This window comes from Syngnathus leptorhynchus, chromosome 3, assembly GCF_054491065.1.
Source record: "Syngnathus leptorhynchus isolate UIUO chromosome 3, UIUO_Slep, whole genome shotgun sequence".
NCBI classification, from domain to species: Eukaryota; Metazoa; Chordata; class Actinopteri; order Syngnathiformes; family Syngnathidae; genus Syngnathus; species Syngnathus leptorhynchus.
The window spans coordinates 4,879,290-4,904,909 of NC_141197.1; the positions used below are offsets into that span (position 1 = coordinate 4,879,290).

At 41.8% G+C, this 25,620-nt stretch overlaps 2 protein-coding genes across 17 annotated transcripts in view; both read left to right on the plus strand.

The window, feature by feature from the left end:
• The window catches only part of nadsyn1 (NAD synthetase 1), a 104,611-nt gene extending 102,725 nt beyond the window's left edge, over positions 1-1,886 (plus strand). For 7 of the 8 annotated variants that reach the window (XM_085908421.1, XM_085908423.1, XM_085908424.1 and 4 more), the window contains 2 exons: positions 1,381-1,557; positions 1,641-1,886. In XM_085908421.1, the coding sequence (XP_085764547.1) occupies positions 1,381-1,557; positions 1,641-1,670 (207 nt within the window). In that variant the 3' untranslated portion in view covers positions 1,671-1,886. Of the gene's footprint in view, positions 1-1,380; positions 1,576-1,640 lie in introns of those variants that run through there. The other variant, XM_085908422.1, reaches the window with a different exon arrangement.
• An 861-nt stretch (positions 1,887-2,747) lies between these two features.
• The window catches only part of tpcn2 (two pore segment channel 2), a 131,607-nt gene continuing 108,734 nt past the window's right edge, over positions 2,748-25,620 (plus strand). For 2 of the 9 annotated variants that reach the window (XM_085908413.1, XM_085908418.1), the window contains exons 1-2: positions 20,964-21,373; positions 22,482-23,328. In XM_085908413.1, coding sequence (XP_085764539.1) covers positions 23,187-23,328 — 142 coding nt within the window. In that variant the 5' untranslated portion in view covers positions 20,964-21,373; positions 22,482-23,186. Of the gene's footprint in view, positions 6,872-8,830; positions 8,881-9,227; positions 9,385-20,963; positions 21,374-21,776; positions 21,933-22,481; positions 23,329-23,883; positions 24,537-25,620 lie in introns of those variants that run through there. The other 7 variants (XM_085908412.1, XM_085908420.1, XM_085908408.1 and 4 more) reach the window with 6 other exon arrangements.

A 25,620-nucleotide genomic window follows, 5' to 3' on the forward strand; every position in this document is an offset into this window, starting at 1 on the left:
CTCTGCCATTATTCACTCCGCTTTCTCTAATGGCATTGTCCCACCATTGTTGAAAACTGTAGTTGTCACTGACGAAGAAACCTTGTTCAGACTCCAACAATTACAAAAACCTCCACCCCATCTCCAAGCTACCATTCATTTCAAAAGTCCTTGAAAAATGGGTCATCATTCAACTCTGTTGCCATCCAACCCACAACAATCCTTTGCAAGGCTTTTCATTCCAGTTTTCGTCCCCTCACAGCACTGAAATAGCTCAACAATCTATTCCATTGGCATCACTCCAATCACCTTACTATCATTCATACCTCAAAGACCACACCATTCATCCGGCTAAAGGCATTTTTATCCAAATCCCAGGTAATCTTTTCAGCTTTTTCCCAAGGGTCTGTCCTGGGCCCCTTACTATTTATTATCTTTCTCCTCTCCCTTAGCACTTTTATCAAAAATGTACTACCTTCTTCATTGCTTTGTGGATGATACCCAGCTAGCTCTATTTCTCATACAAACACAGCATTTCACTCCCTCCCTTCTACCTCACCTCATATTTATCAGAAATCAACGACTGGTCCGCCTATAACTTTATGAAGCTTGACAAAAAATAACTTATTCTCATTGGTACAACATCCATAATATCCCAACTTGGCACATTCCCCTCAATCTGTTGGCCACCCTATTATTTTGCCCTCCCTTCAGGTCAAGATTCTGAATGTCATTCAAGACAGCACACTCTCTTTCAACCTGCACATGAGTCAACTCCGCCCCTCCCTTTCCCCCTCTACTGCTTCTATCTATCCTTGTTCAAAGCCTTGTCAACTCCCGTCTGGACTACTGTAGCACTCTCTTTTTGGGTACCCCTCACCACTCTCTCCATAAGCTTCAATTAGTCCAGACCTTAGGCGCACATGCCATCACAAGAACACTCTCCTCCCATTACATCAACCCCGTTCTCCAGCAACTTCACTGGGCTATAAATTAAGCTATACCAATTTATAGTGTCCAGGTGCACCTCCTCATGAATTGTAAGCATTTTGGGTGCTGTGGCATTTAAATGAAGGAATCCCATCAAATCTAGCGATGCGTGTATTCTCCCAGACACTTAAGCACATTTCTGTTTTAATAAGGAATAAGGAAACATATAGCACTTTTTGATTCAACGAACTGCTTTCGTGCTCAGCTGGGGACATTGTAGTCATTCTATTGTCCCGACCTATCAAATCAATATGCAGATTATGGTTGAATTCTTTGGCATATATACTACAAGGGCGTTGTTCGAGTTTGGGGGGGGGGGGGGGGGGGGGTCTCATATTTGAGAGTATGTTTTGCAACCCGTGTTGATGTTATATGGACTGTGTAAATTTTGTGCATTTTGAAATTTTTAAGGTTGCATACAAGGTTAAGCGCTTCTTCAGGATGTACTCGATGAACCGCCATAAGATGACAACAGTGACTCCATCCTACCATGCTGAGAGCTATAGCCCTGATGACAACCGCTTTGACCTTCGTCCTTTCCTCTACAACACACGCTGGAACTGGCAGTTTCAGTCTATTGACAGTGAGGTAACAAACACTTTGTAATGTGAATTTCCTGTCATAATGTCTTCAAATGCCATTAAGAGTTTATTCTATTTCTTTCTCCTCAGATATCACAGATGGCAACAAAAATGCAATAGTACTAAGGTGTTCATTCCCAAATAATATTTGTGCATGTCAAAATAGTACACATTTTTTGGGTTGGTTTGTATTAAATTCCAAACACAATACAATACAGGAACTAACTGCATTGGCATTTTCTTTTGTTTAATGAACCCCAAATGGTTGATATTGTTTGGAACACTTCAGCCTGCTGCTTTTATCAGTCATCACATCAATAAATACAAGTGAATCAACTCCATCGGCAGCCATACCTGCCACAACCTGCTTCATTAATATGGTGGTATTTCAGGGTCATAAATATTGTGACAGGGACACAATTCTCATTTTCTGGCATCCAAACACAGTCATATTGTATTTGAAATGATGTGCTTTGACGACAGACTCTCAGTTTTGATTTGAGGGTATTTATATCCAAATCGAGTGAATGGAATGTGAATTAGTGATGATTAGATATGAAGGCGCTAAGCCATGCAATGATTTATAGGTTAACAGAAGAACTTTGAAGTCACATCTTAAATGGACCGGGAGCCAATGTAAATTGGCTAATATTGGGGTAATGTGATCAAATTTTCTTGTCCGTGAGAGCAGCCTTGCATCAGCATTTTGTACTAACTGTAGACTTTTGATGCTGGACTTGGGAAGACCAGAGAATAATGCATTACAGTAGTCCAGGCGCGACGTAATAAATGCATGTATAATAATTTCGGCATCACTGGTCGAGAGGATTGGGCGAATCTTAGCAATATTACGAAGGTGAAAAAATGCTATTCTGGTTATATTTTTAATATGCTTTTGAAAGGAGAGCGTTTGGTCAAATATTACCCCGAGATTAGTTACAGTATCACTCTGAGTGATAGTACGGCTATCTAGAGTTATAGCGGTTTCCTTAAATAAATGTTGATAACGAGCTGGACCAATTATCAACATCTCAGTTTTATCTGGGTTCAGACGAAGGAAGTTGAGAGACATCCATTGCTTGATCTCTGCAAGGCATGCCTCAAGATTACAACAGTCCCGCGGATCTGTCATTGATAATGGCATATATAATTGGGTGTCATCCGCATAACATTGAAAACTAATATTATATTTACGTATTATGTTCCCAAGCGGAGTCATATAAATATTAAATAGAATTGGTCCTAGTACCGATCCCTGTGGGACACCACACGTAACTTTATAGAGCTCAGAGGACGCATTGCCATGGACCACTCGGTGCGTCCTGTCTGATAGATACGAATGAAACCAGTCTAGTGCTGACCCCGAAATACCAACACAACCTTTAAGACGCTCTAATAAAATATTGAAGTCAACAGTGTCAAAGGCAGCACTAAGATCTAGTAGTAACAATACCGATGAAGTATTTGAATCCATAGCTAAGAGGAGATCATTAGTCACTTTAGCAAGTGCTGTCTCAGTGGAATGATTAGCTCTAAACCCAGACTGAAAAGATTCATATCGATTATTAGCGACCATGTAATTAATAAGCTGCTGCGCTACTACTTTTTCAAGCAGTTTTGCTATGAATGGGAGATTTGAAACTGGCCTATAGTTACCGAGACAGTCCGGGTCAAGATTTGGTCGCTTAAGTAGCGGTTTAATGATAGCGGTTTTAAAGGCTGTAGGCACTATCCCAGAGGAGATAGACATATTAATTATATTTAGAACGGACGGTCCTAAGATTTGAAATAATTCTTTAAGTAGTTTGGTTGGAAGCGGGTCAAGTAAACATGTTGTTTGTTTAGCCGCACTAACTAATTGTGTAAGCCTTTCGAGGGACACGCTTTTAAAATTTGAAAGGGTTATCGCATGATCATCGGCGCCGGTAATCGGCGGTCCCGATTGAGTGATCGGAAGGGTCATCTTGATCTCATCCCTAATGGATTCAATCTTCCGAGCAAAAAATTTCATGAACTCGTCAGCCGAGTGAAAGGAGCTATCGGGGGTTGGCTGGCGCAGTGTTAGCTTTGCCACCGTATCAAATAGGTATTTAGGATTGTTCTTATTGAGATTAATGACCTGCGAAAAATAACGAGTTTTTGCTAAGATAAGCGCATCTTTATATTTCAGGAGGCTGTCACGCCATGCCTGATGGAAAACCTCAAGTTTGGTTAAACGCCATTTGCGCTCATGCTTTCTACTTAATTGTTTAAGCGAGCAAGTTTTTAGACGTAGCGGCGCCACCGAGTCAATGGCATTTAACAATGTAGCATTGAATTCATTTGTAAGATTATCAATAGAGCCGGTATATGAGGGCAATACGGCAGTTGCTGGTCGCAGTAGCTCAGATAGAGCAGTCGCAGTCATGGAGTTAATATTACGGCTGCTGTAATTCTGATTGCTCTCTTGTCTATGACTAAGAACTAAAATTTCAAATTTTATTAAGTAGTGATCAGACAAAACAGTAGTGTATGGCAGTACTGTTAAATTAGAGGTTGCCAGTCCTCGGGATAATACCAAATCTAAGGTATTACCATTTTTATGCGTTGCTACCTGTACGGCTTGCGTAAAACCAAACTTATCAATAAGAGTCTGAAACGCCGAAGTAAGTGGCTCTGACGGTAAATTCATGTGGACGTTAAAATCGCCCATGATTATTACATTATCCGCGTTTGTCACTAGATCAGCCACGAATTCTGAAAATTCATCCAGGAAGCTAGCGTAAGCCCCAGGTGGACGGTAAATAACAGCAAGATAAAATGACGTTAAAGCGGTAGATCGGACAGTGAGAACTTCAAATGTTTTAAATATGTTAGTCGAACGAGGCGTAAATCTAAGATCGGAATTTGAGATGAAGGCAACACCCCCACCCTTTTTTCGAGGACGCGCCACATGCGAGCTCACAAAATTTGGAGGCGAGGCCTCATTAAGCGGTAGCAGTTCATTAGGTTTCAACCAGGTCTCGCAAAGACCAAATATATTTAGATTATGTTCCGTGATGAGGTCATTAACGAGAACTGCTTTTGTATGAAGCGATCTAATATTCATAAAACCAAGTTTAAGTGTAATCGGTTGGTCAGGGTTTGTAATTATCAGAGGATTTTTGAACGAAATGAAAGTAAGATTGTGTTCTCTAGGCCTGACATCACCTCTCAATTGTTTATTCGCGCGGCGGGACGATACGACCGTAGGAATTTGATAGTAAACATTTGGTACACACGTAATACTATCTGAAACAGGCACCATATCATCAGCTATACCGGTCAGGGTGGAGCGTTTGGATTTGTCTGCCACCTCAGTAGAAAGTGTGTTCATGTGTACTGTAGCACTATTCAAACTGTGACGCTCTAGTCTACACAAGTATGTGCGATTGCTGTTTGTGGACTTCAGTTCTGCATTCAACACCATTGTTCCACAGCGTCTCATTTGCAAGCTCGACAAGCTGGGCCTCAGTACCTCCCTTTGCAACTGGCTACTGGACTTCCTCTGTCAGAGGCCTCAAGTAGTCCGTGTGGGCGACAATGTCTCCGTCAGTATCACGCTGAGCACGGGGGCCCCTCAAGGCTGTGTGCTCAGTCCGCTGCTCTTCACCCTGCTGACGCATCACTGCACTGCGACCTACAGCAGCAACCGCGTGCTGAAATATGCCGACGACACGACTGTGGTGGGTCTGATCACCGGTGGCGACGAGACTCACTACAGATCGAAGGTCGACCTTTTGGCCGCATGGTGCAGGGACAACAACCTTCTGCTGAACGTCAACAAGACCAAGGAGATTATCATTGATTTCCGGAAGGGTCACACCCACCACCTGCCGCTGACCGTCGACGGTGCTCTGGTGGAGAGAGTGAGCAACACCAGATTCCTGGGGGTGCACATCAGTGAGGACCTCTCCTGGACCACCAACGCTGCGTCGCTGGCGAAGAAAGCTCAGCGCCGCCTGTACTTTCTGCGGAAACTCAGGCGAGCAAGTGCTCCTCCCGCCATCATGACCACATTCTACCGTGGCACCATTGAGAGCGTCCTCTCCAGTTGTATCGCTGTGTGGGGTGGTGGCTGCTCTGAGTACAACATGAAGGCCCTGCAGCGCATAGTGAACACTGCAAGTAAAATCATCGGGGCTCCACTCCCCTCCCTGAAGGAAGTTTACGCCTCCCGTCTCACCCGCAAAGCGGCCGCGATTGTGTGTGATGTGAGTCACCCCGCTCACTCTTTGTTTGTGCTTCTGCCCTCTAGGAAGAGGTACAGATGCCTGCGCTCCCGCACCACCAGACTCAGAAACAACTCCAAGCTGTCCGGATCCTGAATTCCCTCCCCCCTCTCCTGCATGAAGTCCTGTTCTTTTGCGCTATGATCTGGCTGTCTGCTATTAGCACGCTTGCTCCATTTTGCTGTTCTTATTTGTCTATTTATTTATTTATTTATTGTTTATTTATTTGGGTTATTAGCTTATTTCTTATTCGTTGCTCTTGTCTGTTCGTTTTTACTCTTTGTGCTATTTGACTGAGTGTTGTGTACTGTGTCTAGTCACCGTGGGACGGTGGGAAACGTAATTTCGATCTCTTTGGGTGCCTTAACGTGAAGAAATTGACAATAAAGCGGACTTTGACTTTGTGCATGTCCCCAACAGCTTCTACAAAGATGAACTCGATGGACATCGGGCACCATCCATTGTAGACCTTGAGATTACTCTGTAAAAGAAATATGAATATAAAAAAAACGACTACCTGTAAAATAGTTTTTCCTTGATGTATGCAGCAAAGGTGTATGACTTTGTGCTCAATAACAGAATGATGGCCTGGAATAAACCATTCCGGGTAAAGGCTGGAGCTCAACCTAAAAGGAGCTGCATAGAACACATTGTGGCACTTTGGCTTATCATTGGACATTGTGTCAGAAAAAAAGTGACAACTGTATGTTGTTGCCTTCATAGACTTTTCTAAAGCCTATGACAGGGTCCCAATAGGGAAAATGTTCAAAGTCTTAAAGGGCCTGGGTGTTGGAGTTACTATGATCTTAGCCCTGATATCAATGTACAGTGTGACAAGTACTCTGGGCTCCACTACAATAAAAGCATCGATCGGAGTGAGGGAAGGATCCCCTACTTCATGCTTCCTGTTTGTGATGTTCGTTGACATGCTGATTAGAAAGATAAAACAACAGTGTGGAGATGACGGATTCTTTAAATGGCTTCATGTCTTAATGGTAATGGATGACACCATTATCCTGGCAACATCAAGAGAAAGGCTAACTGAAAAACTGAAATATCTGGAGGAATATTGTGAGTAACACAGCATGCTTGTTAATGAAAGTAAAACAAAGTTTATGGTTGTATTAGGATCTGATGAAGACAGCCAACCTATCCAGCTTGCTTCGTTTACAGTGAGGCACTGTGACAGTTATACAATATCTTGGAGCTGTCTTCACTGCAGATGGAAATGCTCGAAACTCACTTGCCCTACATGTAAAAGATAAAGAACTTAGACAAACTGATTATCTCTTTTTTTGGTTCTTTTATCACAAACAATTTAATTTTAGGTTATATTACCTGACATGTTTCGGCATGTACTTCCGCCTTCATCAGAGTGTCACTGCTGTAGTTGTGACGCGTCTTTGTCAGCTGATGGATGAATGAAGGCGTGACTCACCTGTCAGATTTGACAGATGAGTCACGCCCTCTGCTGTCCCTTCACCTCTCCAAAATGCTGCTCCTGGTGGTAGAGAGCATGTAGGCTCCCTCGTCCCTGGTGATGGTCCTCGGGCCTTCATTCATCCATCAGCTGATAAAGACGCGTCACAACTACAGCAGTGACACTGATGAAGGCGGAAGTACATGCCGAAACATGTCAGGTAATATAACCTAAAATTAAATTGTGATAAAAGAACCCCAAAAAAGCGATTGACAAGGGAAGCAAAATGAACTTAGTTCAACTAAACTGATTATCTTCTTGTCCACCAATTATGATGCTCCTTCTTGTGTAAAATGTAAGGTTTTTGAGGCTGCTTTCTCATCAGCTATCTTGGATGGGTGTGAGGCGTGGTTACAGATTCCCTTAAAGTTTGTTGAAGCTCTCTGTATGACTGGAGTGAAATCCCTACTTGGGGTGAGGGGTACTACACCTAACCTAACCTGCCTGCTGGAAGCAGGACTGCCCTCTTTACAAGCCCTAATGAGAGAAAAGCAAGCCAGGTTTTTCACCAAAATGCAGCAGCGAAATGGCATGGCTGATGACCCCTTGTGGTATGTTATTCAACTGCTAAAGAATGAGAACCAAGTCATGTATTCTCACATCTCTGAAATAATGGATAAACAAGATCATATTGAGAGCAACCGAAGAGACATGATTTACAAACTACAATCCAAAGAGGGAACAAGATATAAGACATACCAAGATATTTACCCAGATTTATCTGTGCACCCACTATATACAAGCACCAGCAGTATACCTTACATGGAGGACTATTTGAGGATAACCTTTACACGTTTTCGGTTGTCCTCTCATATATTACGTGTGGAAATGGGAAGGTGGAGTCGCACACCACCTGAGCAGCGTACATGTCAATGTGAGACTGGCATTCAGAACGAACAGCACATACTGGTGTGTCCCCTCACACAAGGCATCAGAGAGAAATATGGACCTGAGTGTAATGACCTGAGCTCACACTTTGTGGGCACTAAGAGAGAAACTTTGCGAATGTTACATGCCTGCCTGTCAACGTTGGAGAAACAGAAAAACAGAAAATTGTATGAAGCAAGGATTTTTGTGTTTTGTTTTTATTTTAATCTATTGTGTTATTTATTTTAATCTTTTGTAATGTGTACCTTTTTTTGTTTGGACCCAAAGTTTTATACTTTTGTCAATAAACTAACTAACTATGTCATGTCAGTCACCCATTTCGAACATAAAGCAATCGCACAGGAATGAGCAGACAGGTGTTTTTTTTTTTACTATCAGAGCAGTCTTCCTGCGGGCCTTCTGCACGAGTCACACGAACACGCATATCGAACGTTGTCATTTGTGTAGAGTCCACAACAGAAAACTTTTGTCTTTTTTAATCTACACTACAGATGTCAAACTAATCATACCTGTCTATGGTCATGAAAACATGGAGGTCTTTAAATCAGCCCCTTCCAACACAAGACTGCTTTGCAATCTGTATAGGGGAGAGTGGGGTAATTTGTGCCAAGGGTTTTCCAGAAAACCATAGAGGAAGTTATGTGACCACCTATTTTTTGAAGGGGGCATCCATTTCACTCATCCTGCAGAGAAGGGAGACACGGCTTGAGAGGTAAGCACATATAAGTTCAAAAAACTTTTTTTTGCCCTCAAAAGTAAAATTTCTATGATTAAGGTTTTTTGATTCCTGTGTTTCAAACAACTTTGAAAACAGTTCACACATGTTTTAGTGCTTTAGTAAGCTACAGCATGAGTCCATACAATTAGCATGATGCTTGCTCAAAACAGCAGGGGGATGCATTTTTTCCAAAATGGTGGGTCTGGGGTAATTTGGGCCAAAGGGCCTGGGGGAAAATTATTCTTTTTTTTTACTATATATTACTTCATTGTATTTTATTGTTATTGTACATTGTATTCTTACATTTGATCATTAAAACTATGTGATATTCTAAATTTTAGACCATCATGCCATGGAACAACAAGCGGAAGACAGACAGGGTTTCAACTCCTCTTGAGGAGTTGGAAAGAGCAGTGAAAGAGGTGCAAGAGGGAAAGACCATACGTCAGGTTCGAAAGGAGATGAAGATCTGCAGGATGACCATAAAACGATATATGGGTAAGAAAAAAAGTAGGCGCAGTAACAAAGCCAGGATATGAAAGAGCAGCAGCTACCAAATCTGTCTTTAATGAGACCATGGAGAAAGAGCTTGCTGACCATCTTAAAACCCTAGCAGCAATGTTTCATGGCATAAATGCCATGAAATGCCGTGAACTGGCTTTTGAATTTGCACAAAGGAATCACATTGACATGCCTGCCAGCTGGACCAGAGCCAAAAAAAAGCAGGTTAGATGAAGTATAGGTTATGTGATAGTTTCAACTTAGTCTAAATTTGAATGTAAACTGCAATGTACTGAGGTGTATTTTTGCCGGGCCCCTGTCTCTGTATGTTTCCCTTACATGGCCAGGGTCAATGCAGCGGGTCAAGCAAAGGCTATTTGTGCTGGATAGGGAGGTTAAATTTCAGTAATGTATAGGTACGACACAGAATATAGATCGGCCAGTTGTTTGTGACCAGAAAAGAACGAGGAGATGGGCTTTTAGGGACGACGGAACAACAAGTAAACTTAGACTCAAACCGCAGCTGTTAGGCAACGCGATGAGAGTCTCGCCAGGTATAAAGACTGGTGACCGGAAGACCTCGGGGGGGGGGGGGGGGGAGACCTCCTTGGGCACTCAAACCATTTTTCTTTGGGTGTGAGGCACTTCATTCTGACATCAGTTGAATAAAATATTTTCCCAATCAGCTGTGTGTCACTGAAGTTTTCCTTCTCTGAGCCAGCCACCTTCCACCAAGTGTTTTTTGGAGACCAGCCGAGCAACAAAGACAATTCCCCACAGTGCTGCTAAACCTTTAACCTTCTCTAGGACCTGATTGGTTCAGTGCCTTTAAAGCACGATGGTATGCTGTATTCCTGAAGCAACCTCTCTTGGAAGAGCTACTGCCTTAAATAAGCACAATGTGGGGGAGGAGATGGAGTTCGAGAAGGCTCACAAGAAAAAGAAGATAAGGCTGAACAGGTAAAGAAAAAGAATGAAAGAGAGAAGAAAAGGGCGATGAAAGCTGCAAATCAAAACAAAGCCAAGAAGAAAATGACCGTGTACTATAGCGCAGAAGAAAACTCCACCACCAATGATGAGGCAAAAGATGGCCTGGAGAAGATGCACCGCAGAGAAAAGAAACAGACTGAAAAGAAGAAAAGGAGTGGAAATAAGAAGGGGAGGAAGGGTGAAAGCAAAACAAATCCAAAAAGAAAGTGCTCCCCAGTAGCTCAGAAGAGAGTGACGTTCCGCTTCCACTCAGTGATGTCACCGGTGGCAACGAGACTCAATACAGATTGGAGGTCAACCTTTTGGCCGGGTGGTGCAGGGACAACAACCTTCTGCTGAACGTCAACAAGACCAAGGAGATTGTCATTGACTTCCGGAAGGGTCACACCCACCACCTGCCGCTGACCGTCGATGGTGCTGTGGTGGAGAGAGTGAGCAGCACCAGATTCCTGGGGGTGCACGTCAGTGAGGACCTCTCTTGGACCACCAACACTCCATCACTGGCGAAGAAAGCTCAGCGCCGCCTGTACTTTCTGCGGAAACTCAGGCGAGCAAGTGCTCCTCCTCCCATCATGACCACATTCTACCGTGGTGCCATTGAGAGCGTCCTCTCCAGCTGTATCGCTGTGTGGGGTGGTGGCTGCTCTGAGTACAACATGAAGGCCCTGCAGCGCATAGTGAACACTTCTAGTAAGATCATCGGGGCTCCACTCCTCTCCCTTATGCCTCCCGTCTCACCCGCAAGGCGACCGCGATTGTGTATGATGTGAGTCACCCCGCTCACTCTTTGTTTGAACTTCTGCCCTCTGGGAAGAGGTACAGATGCCTGCGCTCCCGCACCACCAGACTCAAAAACAGCTTCATACTCCAAGCTGTCAGGATCCTGAATTCCCTCCCCCCTCCACCCTCGGCTGCATAACGTCCTGTTCTTTTGCTCTCTGGTCTGGCTGTCTGCTATTAGCATGCTTGCTCCATTTTGCTGCTCTTTGCTTTATTTATTTATGTATTTATTTATTTATTCATTGTTTATTTATTTGGGTTATTTGCTTATTGCTTATTCATTGCTCTTGTCTGTTCGTTTTTATTCTTTGTGCTATTTGATTGTATGTGTTGTGTACAGTGTCTAGTCACCGCGGGACGGTGGGAAACGTAATTTCGATCTCTTTGTGTGTCTTAACGTGAAGAAATTGACAATAAAGCGGACTCTGACTTTGAATATGACAGTTCAGATGTCCAGAGTGATGATGAAGATGGTGACAAGAATCCATCTACTGGTGACTTTGTCATTGTGAGGTTTGTGGGTAAAAAAATCAAAATCCTTATAACTTTGTTGGATTGGTGGAGAATGTTGAAGGTGACGAGATCAATGTAAAGTTTCTGTAGCAAAGTTCAAGAGGTCTCTTGATGGAAAGCCCATTTTCACATTTAGAGAGAATGATGGAGTCATCCTTAGAGGTTATGTGCTCGAGAAATTACCCACACCACAAAAACTTGGTGACACAGCCATAAGGGAGCATCAATTTACATTCCCCTGCAGCATTGACACGTGGGATGTTCAGTAGTAGGCCGAATCTGGGAAGAGATTCAGCTGCAGATGATTAGGTGCTCATTTTGGAATTTTTATTTTGTTCTGAGTAGCCTGTGTTCACACCACACCACAAAACTTGGTGGTACAGCCAGAAAGGAGCAGAAGTTCATATTTCCAAGATTCATGTGACTGTATAGGCTTTGTTATAGAAGGGTGGCCTTTGATGTTGCTAAAACTTTAAATAAATGTTAAACAAGTAATTTGTATTGAATTTGTCTTTCTTTACTTTAATATCATTTGTGAGACTAAAATGATCTGTTTTACCGTGCTTTTCGGACTATAAGTCGCGTTTTTTGTTTTCATTGTTTGCGTGGAGGGGTGACATACTCAGGAGCGACTTATGTGAAATTATTCACAAAATTCAAAAATCCGCCATGTAGTGAAACCGCGATAAGGGAACTGCGATAAGCAAACCGCGATGTAGCGAGGGATTACTGTAATTTGAACTGCAACTGACATCGGCGGCGCACACACGGCACACGTGACGGTGTTGACATAAAGGACAAAGGATTCGATCACGGGATTTAATGATTGGAGTGACAGAGATTGTTTGATAAAATTGTTTGTAATTATATGGACCTGTGGAATAATTTGAACTGCAACTGAAGACGAGTCCCACCTCAGCGGCGCAGCGCACACCCAGTACATAAAGGACGATCAATAGATTTCATGATTTGGAGTGACACAGATGGTTTGATAATATTGTTTGTTATATAATAGTTATTTGATATATAATTTATATATCGTTATATGGGCTTGTGGAATAATTTGGACTGCAACCAACGTCAGCGTCGCACACCCCATTGTTTACATGAAGGACATGGATTTAATGAGTTGGAGTGCCACGGATGGTTTGATAATATTGTTGCTTAGAAAATAGTTATTTGATATATAATTTATATATCGTTATATGGGCCTGTGGAATAATTTGAACTGCAACCGACGTCAGTGGCGCGGCACACACACATTGTTTACATAAAGGACGATCGATGGATTTAATGATTTGGAGTGACACAGATGGCTTGATAATGTTGGTTATATAATAGTTATTTGATATATAATTTATATATCGTTATATGGGCCTGTGAAAAGATTTGAACTGTAACCGACACCCGGCATTGTTTACATAATCGGTGATCGATGGATTTAATGATTTGGAGTGACACAGATGATTTGATAAAGGTGTTATTTATGTTATGTCAGGCCTGTTCTCAGCTCTTCGTTTGTGTTTGTCACATTAGCATACCGTAACATTTAGCCCACATCAGCAAACTACGGTCCGGGGGCCACATCCGGCCCACGCTGCTGTTTAATCTGGCCCTCCAAACCTGAAATTATTATTATTATTATATATTATTAAACTTTTTGGGGGGTCATTTTCCCTGCAATTACTACCGTAATTTTCGGACTATAAGTCGCTCCGTAGGATAAGTCGCACCAGCCATAAAATGCACAATGAAGTGAAAAAAAACATATATAAGTCGCACCGGAGTATCAGTCGCACTTTTGGGGCAAAATTTATTTGTCAAAATTCAACACCAAAAACAGACATGAACCAGCAACAACAGGCTAAATGATACGGTATGCTAACGTGACGTATACACAAACAAGGAGCTGAGAACGGGCCTGACGTAACATTCAGAGGTATTCAAGTAAGTATTACATAAATAACACGTTTATCAAACCATCTGCGTCACTTCAATTCATTAAATCCATCGATCATGCTTTATGTAAACAATGCCGCGTATGCGCCGCATATGCTGACGTCGGACCCATTGTAAATTGCATTTCTAATTATTCCACAGACCTCATATCATATAACGATATATAAAGTATATTTCAAATAACTATCATATTACAACATTATTATCAAACCATCTATGTCACTCCAAATCATTAAATCCATCGATCAAATTCCCTCGTTCTTTATGTCAACAACGCTGCGCGTGCGCTGCAGAGATCTAGTATATAATTATATTGTAGCGTTAACAAAGTACCAGGAAAGACGTGGGTTTGGTAAACAGCTCTTTATTTAACAAAACAGTTCAACGAGCCAACAACTACTGAACTTCCACGGAGGTGGGAGACAGCTCCATAAAATAGGACCGGCTGTGCGTAAAAGCCATGTCCGAGCCCCAATCACCGTCCCCGGACAGCCACCCGGCCGAGCGCCGGCCCCCAACTTCCATCCACGGAGGTGAAAGAAAGCTCCGTAGAGTATGACCAAGCGTGCGTAAAAGCCATGTCCGAGCCCCATCCACCATCCCCGGACAGCCACCCGGCCGAGCGCCGGCCCCCGGATAAGCGGAACAAGATGGATGGATGGATGGTAACAAGAGGCAGGTGGGAAAAATCAAACTGATCATGGGCACACAGGAGGGGAGGGGCGAGCACCCAGACAGAAACCATGACAACAGACACAGTGGAACGGCTGGGGACGAGACGTGACAGAATCCCCCCACACTCACAAGAGACGGCCCCCGACGTCCCAGAAAACCGAAACCCCCACGAGGCGAGCGGGGGGCGGGGGGGAAGCGCACCAGTCCAAACGACCTCACTGACCATGGAAAAGTCCTAACCACGCTCGGTGGCAACTCTGGGGATATGAACCGCGCTCGGTGGCAACTTGGGGACATGAACCGCGCTCGGCAGTGACTCTGGGACATGAACCGCGCTCGGCGGCAACTCGGGGACATGAACTGCAACCGGCAGCGTTCAGGGAGCCAGGGCCACAATCGCGGCACACACTGGGGACCTGAACCGCAATCGGCGGCAACTCGGGGACATGAACCGCAACCGGCGGCATTCAGGGAGCAGGGCCACAACCGCGGCACACACTGGGGACCTGAACCGCAATCGGCGATAACTCGGGGACATGAACTGCAATCGGTGCCGTTCAGGGACATGAACCGCAACTGGCGGCGTTCAGGGAGCCAGGGCCACAATCGCGGCACACACTGGGGACCTAAACCGCAATCGGCGTCAACTCGGGGACATGAACCGCAATCGGCGGCGTTCAGGGAGCCAGGGCCACAATCGCGGAATACACTGGGGTCCTGAACCGCAAACGGCGGCAACTCAGGGGACAGAACCGCAATCAGGCGGCAACTCGGGACAAACCCGCACTCGGGTGGCAATTTGGGGAATAGAACCGCACTCGGGCGGCAACTTGGGGGACAGAACCGCACTCGGTCGGCAACTCGGGGGACAGAACTGTACTCGGCGGAAACTCGGAAAGTCAGAGCCGCAATCGGCGGCATTTCAAAGTCAAAAAGTCAAAGTCTGCTTCAAGACACACAAAGACATCGAAATTACGTTTCCCACCGTCCCACGGTGACTAGACACAGTACACAACACATACAAGCAAACAGCACAAAGAGTAAAAACGAATAGACAAGAGCAATGAATAAGTGATAAGCAAATAACCAGAATAAACAATAAATAAATAAATAGACAAATAAAAGCAGCAAAATGGGGCAAGCGTGTATACAGCAGACAGCCAGACTATAGCGTAATGGCAGGGAAAATTACCCAAAAAAAATTTTAATAATGCAATTTATTCAGGTTTGGTGGGCCGGATTAAACAGCCCCGTGGGCCGGATGTGGCCCGCGGGACGTAGTTTGCCCTTCCTTAATCAGTACCCAGGAAGTAGCTCTCGGTTTGAGAAAGGTTGGTGACACCTGATATACATTATATGTATATACTAATGCATCTACATATTATTCCTACCATCGATCCATCCATCTACTCAAACCCGAAAAATCCATCCATCCATCCATCCATCCATCCATCCATCCATCCATCCATCCATCCATCCATCCATCCATCCATCCATCCATCCATCATCTGTACTATGCTGTTAAATCAAGGGTGTCAGTGGACTTGAATTTACTTTACCCTCCTATCGTCTTCAAAAATAATCACACATTTGGTCCTTGGTGTCAATTTGACCCCAGGCACATTTACCTTTAGAAAATAATTTACAGAATTTTGTTGCCTAACGTTTTGTGAAAGGCACTTTTTTTATTCGTTTAATACATAAATATCCCCATGAAGATCAATGAGCAGACCTCTCTAGTGTCACCATCAGGTCCAATCTTTAAATTTCAATTATTTTATCTTGAAGTTTTCATACAAATCTGAAATTTCCTTCTCAACATTGATGATCACAAGTCTGGTTTTGGCGATGACGCAATATGACCAATGGATATGACTTGTTTTTTTAATGTAATTTTTGTAATATATTTGTGGATAATTACTGTAACATATCACTCACCCATCCTCTTTTTGTTATCTGGGCTTGGGACTGGCTGCCCATATTTTTATGCCTTATTTGGCTGCTTTACTAGGCATATATTGTCGGAATGGAGAGAGCCCATGAAACGCAACTAAGCACAGTTACGTAGGGGCCTGGATAATTGGTAAACGCAGCACCTACTTGACACACACATCCCTTATTGCCGCAATTTAGTCACATTCTCGTCTACCCCACTTTGTTTGTTTGTTTGTTTGTTTGTTTGTTTGTTTGTTTGTTTGTTATCAAAGCGCATGACATGGGAAAAAACTTGCAATGTCTTCAGAAACATGGTGGAAGGTAATATTGCTCTTCCCTTCACAGCATTCCAAAGGCTTGTTGTTGCTTCACCTTTTTATTTGTAAACGCCTGCCAAAATTAGCAAGCCATGTAGGCTTCCAAGTCAACTACATCCAAGTCTTTCCAACTGTCCCCATGCACTCACTTCACCTCTAAATTTGTCATCTTAAGAACAATATTTCTGATTGAAGAATGAAGAGCTCCAATGATGACTTGATGTTGTCAACATGGCTAACTACATATCTGGTGGGTCCTGGAACCATTTTGATAACGTTGGGAGCACCAAGTCTACCCTACTGATTCAGTGGGAAAACTGACCACATTATCTTTCAATTTTTGGAAGTGATAGTGTCTCCTGGTGGTTGAGGGACAACAGGAGGGTCAAAACTCTCATTCTCATCAGATGAGAACACCTCAAAATCAGGGTCTTCCTCAAAACAGTCCTGTTTCAGAGACAATCTCCTCTATGTCGCTTTCACTGTCAAAGAGCTGTTCCAAGACCTCTTAGACCAGGGGTGGGCAAACCTTTTGACTCGAGGGCCACAATGAGTTCTAAAATTTGACAAAGGGGCCGAGTCAAGAACAGACGGATGGAGTGTTATATAAATTACATACAGGATTTGACCTATTAATGATTAATTTAATTACGTTTCAGTTGAATAAACACAGCAGGAAAACTCACCATCAGTTTCAGTGGGAACAGTGTTGTTGATCTCCCTGTTTTGTGCATCAAAGTCTGGAGTAAGTTTTGTTGTAGCGAATCTCAGGATAGATCCGAGGTGTTGGTCAGTTATCCTGGATCTGTGACGGGATTTGTTCATGTTCATAACACTGAATGTCTGCTCACATAGGTCGAGCCAAACAAAATTGTTAAAATCACACATGTGAACTGGAAATGACAATAATAACACATAGTAAAAGCTAAATTGAGCAAATTAGCTATTTCAGAAGTGTCATAGGCTTTGTCAATCTTGCACTTATTTTATGTAAGTGCTGTATAAAGGGTAAAATTCTGTACTTTAGACCCTCTGCAGTAACGCTGTCTGTAGGGGATACAAGAATTGATTTAAGCCGGTACGGCTAAAAACGAGTCTAACCGCTGTTCAGGTAACTACTCTATTGTTAGATTAATTCCGTCATTTCGCCGAAATAAAAAAAAAAACAACAGAGGGTTGAATAACTACTTTGTCGAGACCCAGGAATCCCTCGATCGCGGCCGTTTCAGCGGCTCTCCTTTCCAATTAAAATTGTTGCTTTTCCGCTCGGAATAGTTTCATTGTCTTTGTTAAGACCGCAGTAACTTGTTTATTTTTACTAGCGCGCACCCACACTATTTGAGCTCAAGATAACTGTTTCGAACCAGGTTCTGACACTCCCTGATGTCAAGGATTAAAGCTGTCTTCATTTTAAAAAGAACTGAACGGTTTAAAGTATGACTAAACCAAAGAGATTTAAAGCATAAAAGATCAAAATAATCATTCATCGAAATTAAATGATTATAAGGTAGAAATTTAATGAATAAGCAAGAAAGAGAATTACAAGTTTCAATTGTTCAAACAAGTAACAATAATTTCCACTCACCATTCTCAATAGAGCAAAAATGATTCAGTCTCGAAGTTCTCTCGATTGAAAACTCAAAAATATAGTAAAAAGGTTAGAGGCTAGAGGTCTAAAATACTGTTTGGTGGAAAAGTCGAGTGATCAGTTCTCCTTTTTCCAAAATCCGAATTCTGTTTAAAAGAACAGGCTGGCCTTAAGAATGTAGATGACGACACCTTAAAAATGGCTTCTCTCACCTGCACCGAGGTCTGCATCTCCTAGCCTGTCTCTAAGTTTAAAATTTGACTAAGTCCATTTTGAAGATAGTATAAATTCATTTTAACAGACCTTGGGTTAATCTCTGAAATAACTAGAATTGGCAATTTCTGGAGAAATTGCGTGTGAAGGCGAAGGCACTTCACACTATTGTGGGACTCGAAATAATGATTAAATGAAATAAAAATGGTAAATTAATAATGATGATTAAATAAAAAATGGTAAATTAATGATGATGATGATGAATGGAATAAATTATTAAAATGTGTTAAAATTGAATGAACGAAAAATGAATGAATAAGAAGTAACGGCCAAGTGGGATTCGAACTCACTCGTCCAAGTGGCAAGTGTTGAAAGCGCCATTCAGTACTCACTGAGCTTAACAGTGAACACTGTCAAAGCGGTAGAATAATCCTAAATCCAAAGAAATAAATTGAGTAAAAATGGTTAATTATGATGATGAATGAAATAAATTATTAAAATGTGTTAAAATTGAATGAAAAAAAAATCTCGGCCAAGCAGGATTCGAACTCACTCTTCAAAGTGGCAAATGTTGAAAGCGCCTTTCTCTACTTACTGAGCTAAACAGCGACTTGGTGTTTGCATGGTGGAATGATGCTATTAAATGAGAAATAAAAATGGTAAAATGATGTTTTTAAATTCAAATTAAATGAATAAATAAATGAATGAATAAAAAGATAAATAAATGAGTTAAATAAATGAGTTAAGGAAAGAAATCATGATAAAAGTTGTCAGATGTCAAAATTCGAACTCGCTCGGGATCATGGCTCGTGTTGAATGCGCCATTAAGAATGAATGGGGGATTTTAAGGCACAAATTTGCTAATTATGCAAAAACGGTAAATGTTATGAACAAATAAAATACTAGCAGTCATGGCGTGAATTTTTGGAACGTGCGAAAGGTGGAATGGGGTGAATCGGTTAAAGCATGTGGGAGTCTGTCTTTGTATGAACGAACCTTTTATACCAGTCCAGTTCGTGGGTAGGTGCTATGCCTGCTTGGTCACGTACCAGTTTTTTACCATGACATCTTACATTGGCGTCAGATGACCCAAATGCTTCCAGAATAGACTGCACTTGCATCTCAGCTGGTCTCAACCAGATTTAACCATATAAAGTGACCATGTCCTCACGGAAGTAACAATTTTCTCAGGGATGTTTCATCCTGTTTCCCACTTCCAAATATGGTCAACTGTCCGTCAACATGACATTTGGAAATGTTTTTTCTACCTCTGACAGTCTTCCACCACTTAGTATCACCATTAACCCTTTCCGCCTCCTTGTCTTCGGTCACATTTATACATTCATGTGTAAATGGAACATCAATATTACATCCATGTTTGATACTGATTAAACATTGTGACAATAATAACACATACTTTCACAATAATCAATTTAACACATAATCATAACTATGATTGTGGATTCTCTTAGTTAGCAGGTTACAACACTCAAGCAGTTTCAAAACATATTTTGACAAGCTGGTGACCTCTAGGTCAAGCTCAAGCGTGGGATTGCAGTCTTCCACCCACGGTATCACTGTCAATTTTCTATTTATTTCTATCTATTGTATATGTCTATTGATTGTATATTTATCTGCTTATTGGCTGTCTGTTATTCTTGGCTTAAGTGTTTTTTTGAGCTCTCGCAAACTCTTTTCCAATGTGGTCTTCCAAAAATGGCAAATAAACTGGCCCTGACTCTCTATGACTCCAACAACAGTACTACCCAATAGGATAATTCTTCCCAAATATCAGATTTTGTTTCTGTGACTAAAAGTTCATTTGAGCCCTAGAGCAGGGGTCCCCAACCCCCGGTCCACGGACCGGTACCGGCCGCCAAGCCGCGCAGGAAAAAATAAATAAATTAAAAAATAATAAATAAATATATATATACATACATGCAATAAATAAATAAATAAATAAATACATACATATATATATATATATATATATATATATATATATATATATATATATATATATATATATATATATATATCATTTATACAACACCTATATATATATATATATATATATATATATATATATGTATATACCATATATACAACACATATATATATATATATATATATATATATATATATATGTGTGTGTGTTGTACCAAAACCAAAAATACCACAGTCAGTAATCATGATAATGGTGATGATGCCACCTACTATTTTTGTGTCTTGTTGGAATTTATAAATATAAATTTACGTGAACGTGAGCTGGGATTAGACCGTCGTGAGACAGGTTAGTTTTACCCTACTGATAATGTGTCATCGCAATAGCAATTGCTATATTGCTATATATATATATATATATATATATATATATATATATATATATATATATATATATATATATATATATATATATATATATATATATATATTATATGCTATATATATATATTATCGACGATCAATTCATTCTGGTCAAGACGCTCGTCCGGGTCATGTGAAATGTTTTATATATAAATAAATGATTTTTTATATATATATATATAAAATGTCAATTCTCTCCCAATTACATCCGTCACTGTGTCTCTTGACACGTCACGTGACACGTCACCCCAGTCGAGCCCGCGAGGCAAGCATAAATGAGCAAGAAACACAGAAGTTTGGAAAGCTTCTTCGGAAAAGGAAAAAATCCCAATGAAGAGACTGAAGAAGAAGAGGCTACTACTTCTAAGAAAAGGAAAGCTGCATTTAAAAGAACATTTCTGGAGTCCTACTTAAAATATGGATTTATCGCCACAGGTGACTGATGCGCCAAGCGCACTCGGCACGTGGCGACAGGCTAGCTAACGAGGCAATGAAGCCTTCAAAACTGCTTCAGCACATGGAGACCAAGCATCCTGCATTAAAAGACACACCTTAACCACTTCGGGTGTCATTGTTTCCGATTATGCCTAGATGGGACCGACTCGTTTCTGAGAAAGAAATTCGGTGCTCCCAATAATTCAACATAATGGTGAGTTTTATTTTTACGTGGTTTATATTTGTCGTATCATTTTATTTCATCGTATTTATATATTTATTATAAATGTATTATTTTGTGTGTTTGCCTATGTGTGTTGTATTCGTGTTCTGATTGAGCAGTTATGTTTGCTTAAAATAATAAAATAATTGTACATATATGAGCATCATATTGTACAGAGATTGTCCACCCTAATAGAACATGTCCACATTGCTGTTGCTCCCTCTTCAACAAGTATTGGGGAAGGTTTAAAAAGCTATAATATTACTGTTAGTTGTACTAAGTTCATTTTGTTTCCCTTGTCAATCACTTTTTGGTTCTTTTATCACAAACAAGGTATTTTAGGTTGCATTACCTGACATGTTTCGGCATGTACTTCCGCCTTCATCAGAGTGTCACTGCTGTAGTTGTGACGCGTCTTTATCAGCTCTCCAAAATGCTGCTCCAGGTGGTAGAGAGCATGTAGGCTCCCTCGTCCCTGTTGATGGTCCTCGGGCCTCGTTTTCGGATCTCAATGGCCTCCCTGATCCAACGCTGATGTTTATTTTCTTCGGTGCGGATGACTGGCCTTTTCCCAGTCCATGATGTGGTTTTCTCTTTTACAGTGGTCGGTGATGGCTGACTTGTAGTGTTCATGTTCTGCTTACTGTTTTATTGCTTGTTTGTCTTGTTGCTGTCTCTTTCTCACTCCTTTTTGTGTTCCATTTTCCTGGTGGTGAAATTCCTCCCTGTCTCCCCGATGTATGATTTATTGCATGATTTGCATGGTATCTCGTATATGGAGTTGCATTTATTTTCCGGGTTGATTCTGTCTTTTGGGTGGACCAGTATCTGACGGAGCCTAAAATACCTTGTTTGTGATAAAAGAACCAAAAAGTGATATAATAATACTGGATCACAATTCAAATGGAGATTCACGCGCAACCATGACTCACTTTGATTTCTCTATGCATGATTTCCCCTTGGTTGGTGTCGTGTGGTAATTCTGAAAGTAGACACTTTGCATTTCTTTGCAAGTTAAACCATACTTCTATTTAACTTGCAATACACCAATATGGTGTTTAAATTTCTAAATAATGTATATACTGTTTCTACTTCGCAGATCTTCGTGTTTCACGGGTGGTTCTGGAATGCATTCCCCACGAAAAACGAGGGCTCACTGTTTATTGAAAGTGAAATTTCACTGGGTTTTGGCACCCTCTAGAGTCCAAGACGCCCTTAGCATCGCTTATCTTTCCTAATGGGTGAGCCATCTCTACCTTTTTCTGTTGCCGTTTTTAATTTACAGTCTGTATTTTCACCCCCACCCCCCACCGTAAACAGTGAGTTAACACAGACACTGTTTCCTTTGAATGCTGATCACTTGTTTTTTTTCGTCCCTGTAAGCTTTTTTTTTGGACGGCAAATTGCAACACAGGAGGTGGAGTCGAGAGGGTAGGAAGTCAATGTAAAGTGACACTATCATGGGACAGAGGAAAAGCTCCGCAGTCACTTCCTTAAACAGATCAGAATTTGCAGTAGTGTTTAGTAAGGATGACGTTTGAAAATTGTTACACAGTGACACTTTGCATTAAATGGTTACTGTAGCAACTTGTGTATTGTTAGCATTCGGGGGGGAGGGGTGCCGTGCCGTGCGCTTTGGGAGGGAGACTTGATACACTTGATCTCTTGGCGCGGATGTTAAGAACTCCTGTGGTTCAATAAAGAGTCAGTTATGAGCCACGACTTGTCTGATACTTCAATACGCTACATTACTTTTTCAATTGAGGGAGCAAAGCTCAGAAAAAACAGTGCGTCACTTTCTTGAATGGAATCACAAAAGCTGCTGGTGGAAAGTGCCGAACGAGCCCCCAGAGATTACGGATGCTGGTCGGGCAGAGATCACCGGGACCCTACTAAGCGGACGTACCCGGTCAAATGCCGATCGAGCAGTGTCAGCGGACAAGCAGGTGAACATGATCTATCAATCTATCTAATCTATCTATCTTAATTTCCGATGAGTCAGGAAAGACTACAAAGACCTCAATCTGGAATGTTTTTATGACCTATCACTTTGTCTAATTTGAACACGTTTAAGTAAATCGTCCTAGGGGTCCATTTGACCCCATTAAATGCGTATCATTAAAATATAGTCGTTGACTTTTAGTTTTTTGCCTCATAATTCATATATTTTCCTAAATTATTGGGGACAATTGATCTGATATTTTTTCAATGTACTGAACACATTACACGCATTGGTCGTCCTCTGGGGTCAATGTGACCCCAAGCTGTTTTAACTGTTCAAACGTCTGTCAGTGTGTGTGACCTAACCTTCCCACAGCTGCAGGTGCAGAGTTGATTTGAGTTGATACACTTTATTTGTTGTGTTATAAATTGCTTATTTTTGTTTTAGTTCTCTATTACCACAAGAACGTTGATTTTCCACCCCATGGGCATGAAGGTGTGTGTATGTGTGTTCATGCGTGCGAGAGACCTACTGTACTCACACTTGCCAAAGTAAAACAGATTTTTTACGCACTGTGGAGGGCGGGTTGTTCCGCAAGGACAGTGATGGTTCAAATCAGGGAGTTGCAAACATGAAAGCTTGCATGGCAGTCCTCTATCTAAACCCTTCCTCATTGAGTATACTGCTATCTGTCTGTCTTTGAAAATGTCATCTAGAAAAATGTTTACTGTCTAAGACAGTCATGGGCATACTACGGCCCGCGGGCCATATACGGCCCGTTGGTCTTTTTAATCCGGCCAGCCAAACATCTCCCAGTTATATCAAAATATACTGGCGAACCTTGTTCATTTACTTTCCCCTGTAATGCCCACATTTTCCCAATAGATGGCGCGCTTGAGCATTTGCCCCCTCTTCTTCCCGGTTAAGCTTTTCCCAGAAGAAGCACTCTCCTTCTCGGTTTCCGCGGTAAAGCTTTCCCTCTTCTAAAAAACATGAGTTTATCAAAGAAAAGAAAAGTCGACAGTGAGCATGCCAATGATGCCAGCAAGCTGTCGGCGCAAGAACGTGCAGCTACGGCTTAGAGGATGGCAGCCAATTTACTGTCCCAGCAAAATCTTTTTCACCGACAAACTGCGCTACAGGAGTCAACTTCCGAGGCAAGCTTTTTGCTGGCATTCAAATTAGCAGCAGCTAGCAAGCCTTTCTCTGAAGGTGAGTTTTTGAAAGACTGAATGGTGGAGACTGCAGGTGTTCTGTGTCTGGAAAGTCAAGGCAAGTTTGAAAAAATCTGTCACGTCGGACTGTGACTCGTCATGTGAAACTAATTGATGAACATATAGCTAGCCAGCTAAACAAAAAGGCAGAGTTCTTTCAGTTATATTCACTTGCACTTGATGAAAGTAATGATTTCAAAGACACAGCGCAGCTCCTAATTTTTATCCGAGGAATAAATGACAGCTTTGAGATAACGGAGGAGTTTTTGACCATAGAGTCTTTGAAGGGAACAACGCGGGGAGAGGATTTGTATGACAAGGTGTCTGCTGCCATCGAGAAACATAAACTACCTCGGAGAAAACTTTCCAATGTCACGACGGATGGATCACCAAATTTAACAGGAAAAAACGTTGGGCTGCTGATACAAATCCAGGATAAAGTAAAAGAGGAAAATCCTGAACAAAATGTTGTTTTTCTTCACTATCATTCATCAGGAATCACTTTGCAAGTCTGTATTGCAGCTTAACCATGTTGTGAATCCAGTCGTAAAACTTGTGAACTTTATATGCGCAAGGGGACTCCAGCATCGTCAGTTCATCACGTTCCTGGAGGAAATTGATGCGGATCATCAGGACTTACTTTACCACTCTCGTGTCCGATGGTTAAGTTTGGGCAAAATGTTTCAACGGATATGGGACCTGAAAGAAGAGATCGGCGCATTTTTAGAGTTCAATGAGAAATCTGACAAATTTCCTGAGCTACGAGACCAGAACTGGCATTGTGATTTTGCGTATGCTGTGGACGTATTTTCACACTTGAATGAACTGAATGTGAAACTGCAGGGGAAAGATCAGTTTGTGCACGACATGTACAAACATGTTACAGCGTTTAAATCTAAGCTCTTTTTATTCTCCAGACAAGTTGCGAATGCATCCTTCACTCATTTCGCCACACTTGACACTCAGAAAGAGGCGACGCAATATGCAAAGAAATACAGCAAATCACTGGATGACATGCACAGAGAATTCAGTCGCCAGTTCTCTGATTTTGAAAACATTGAAGAGTGACTTCAGCTCGTGTC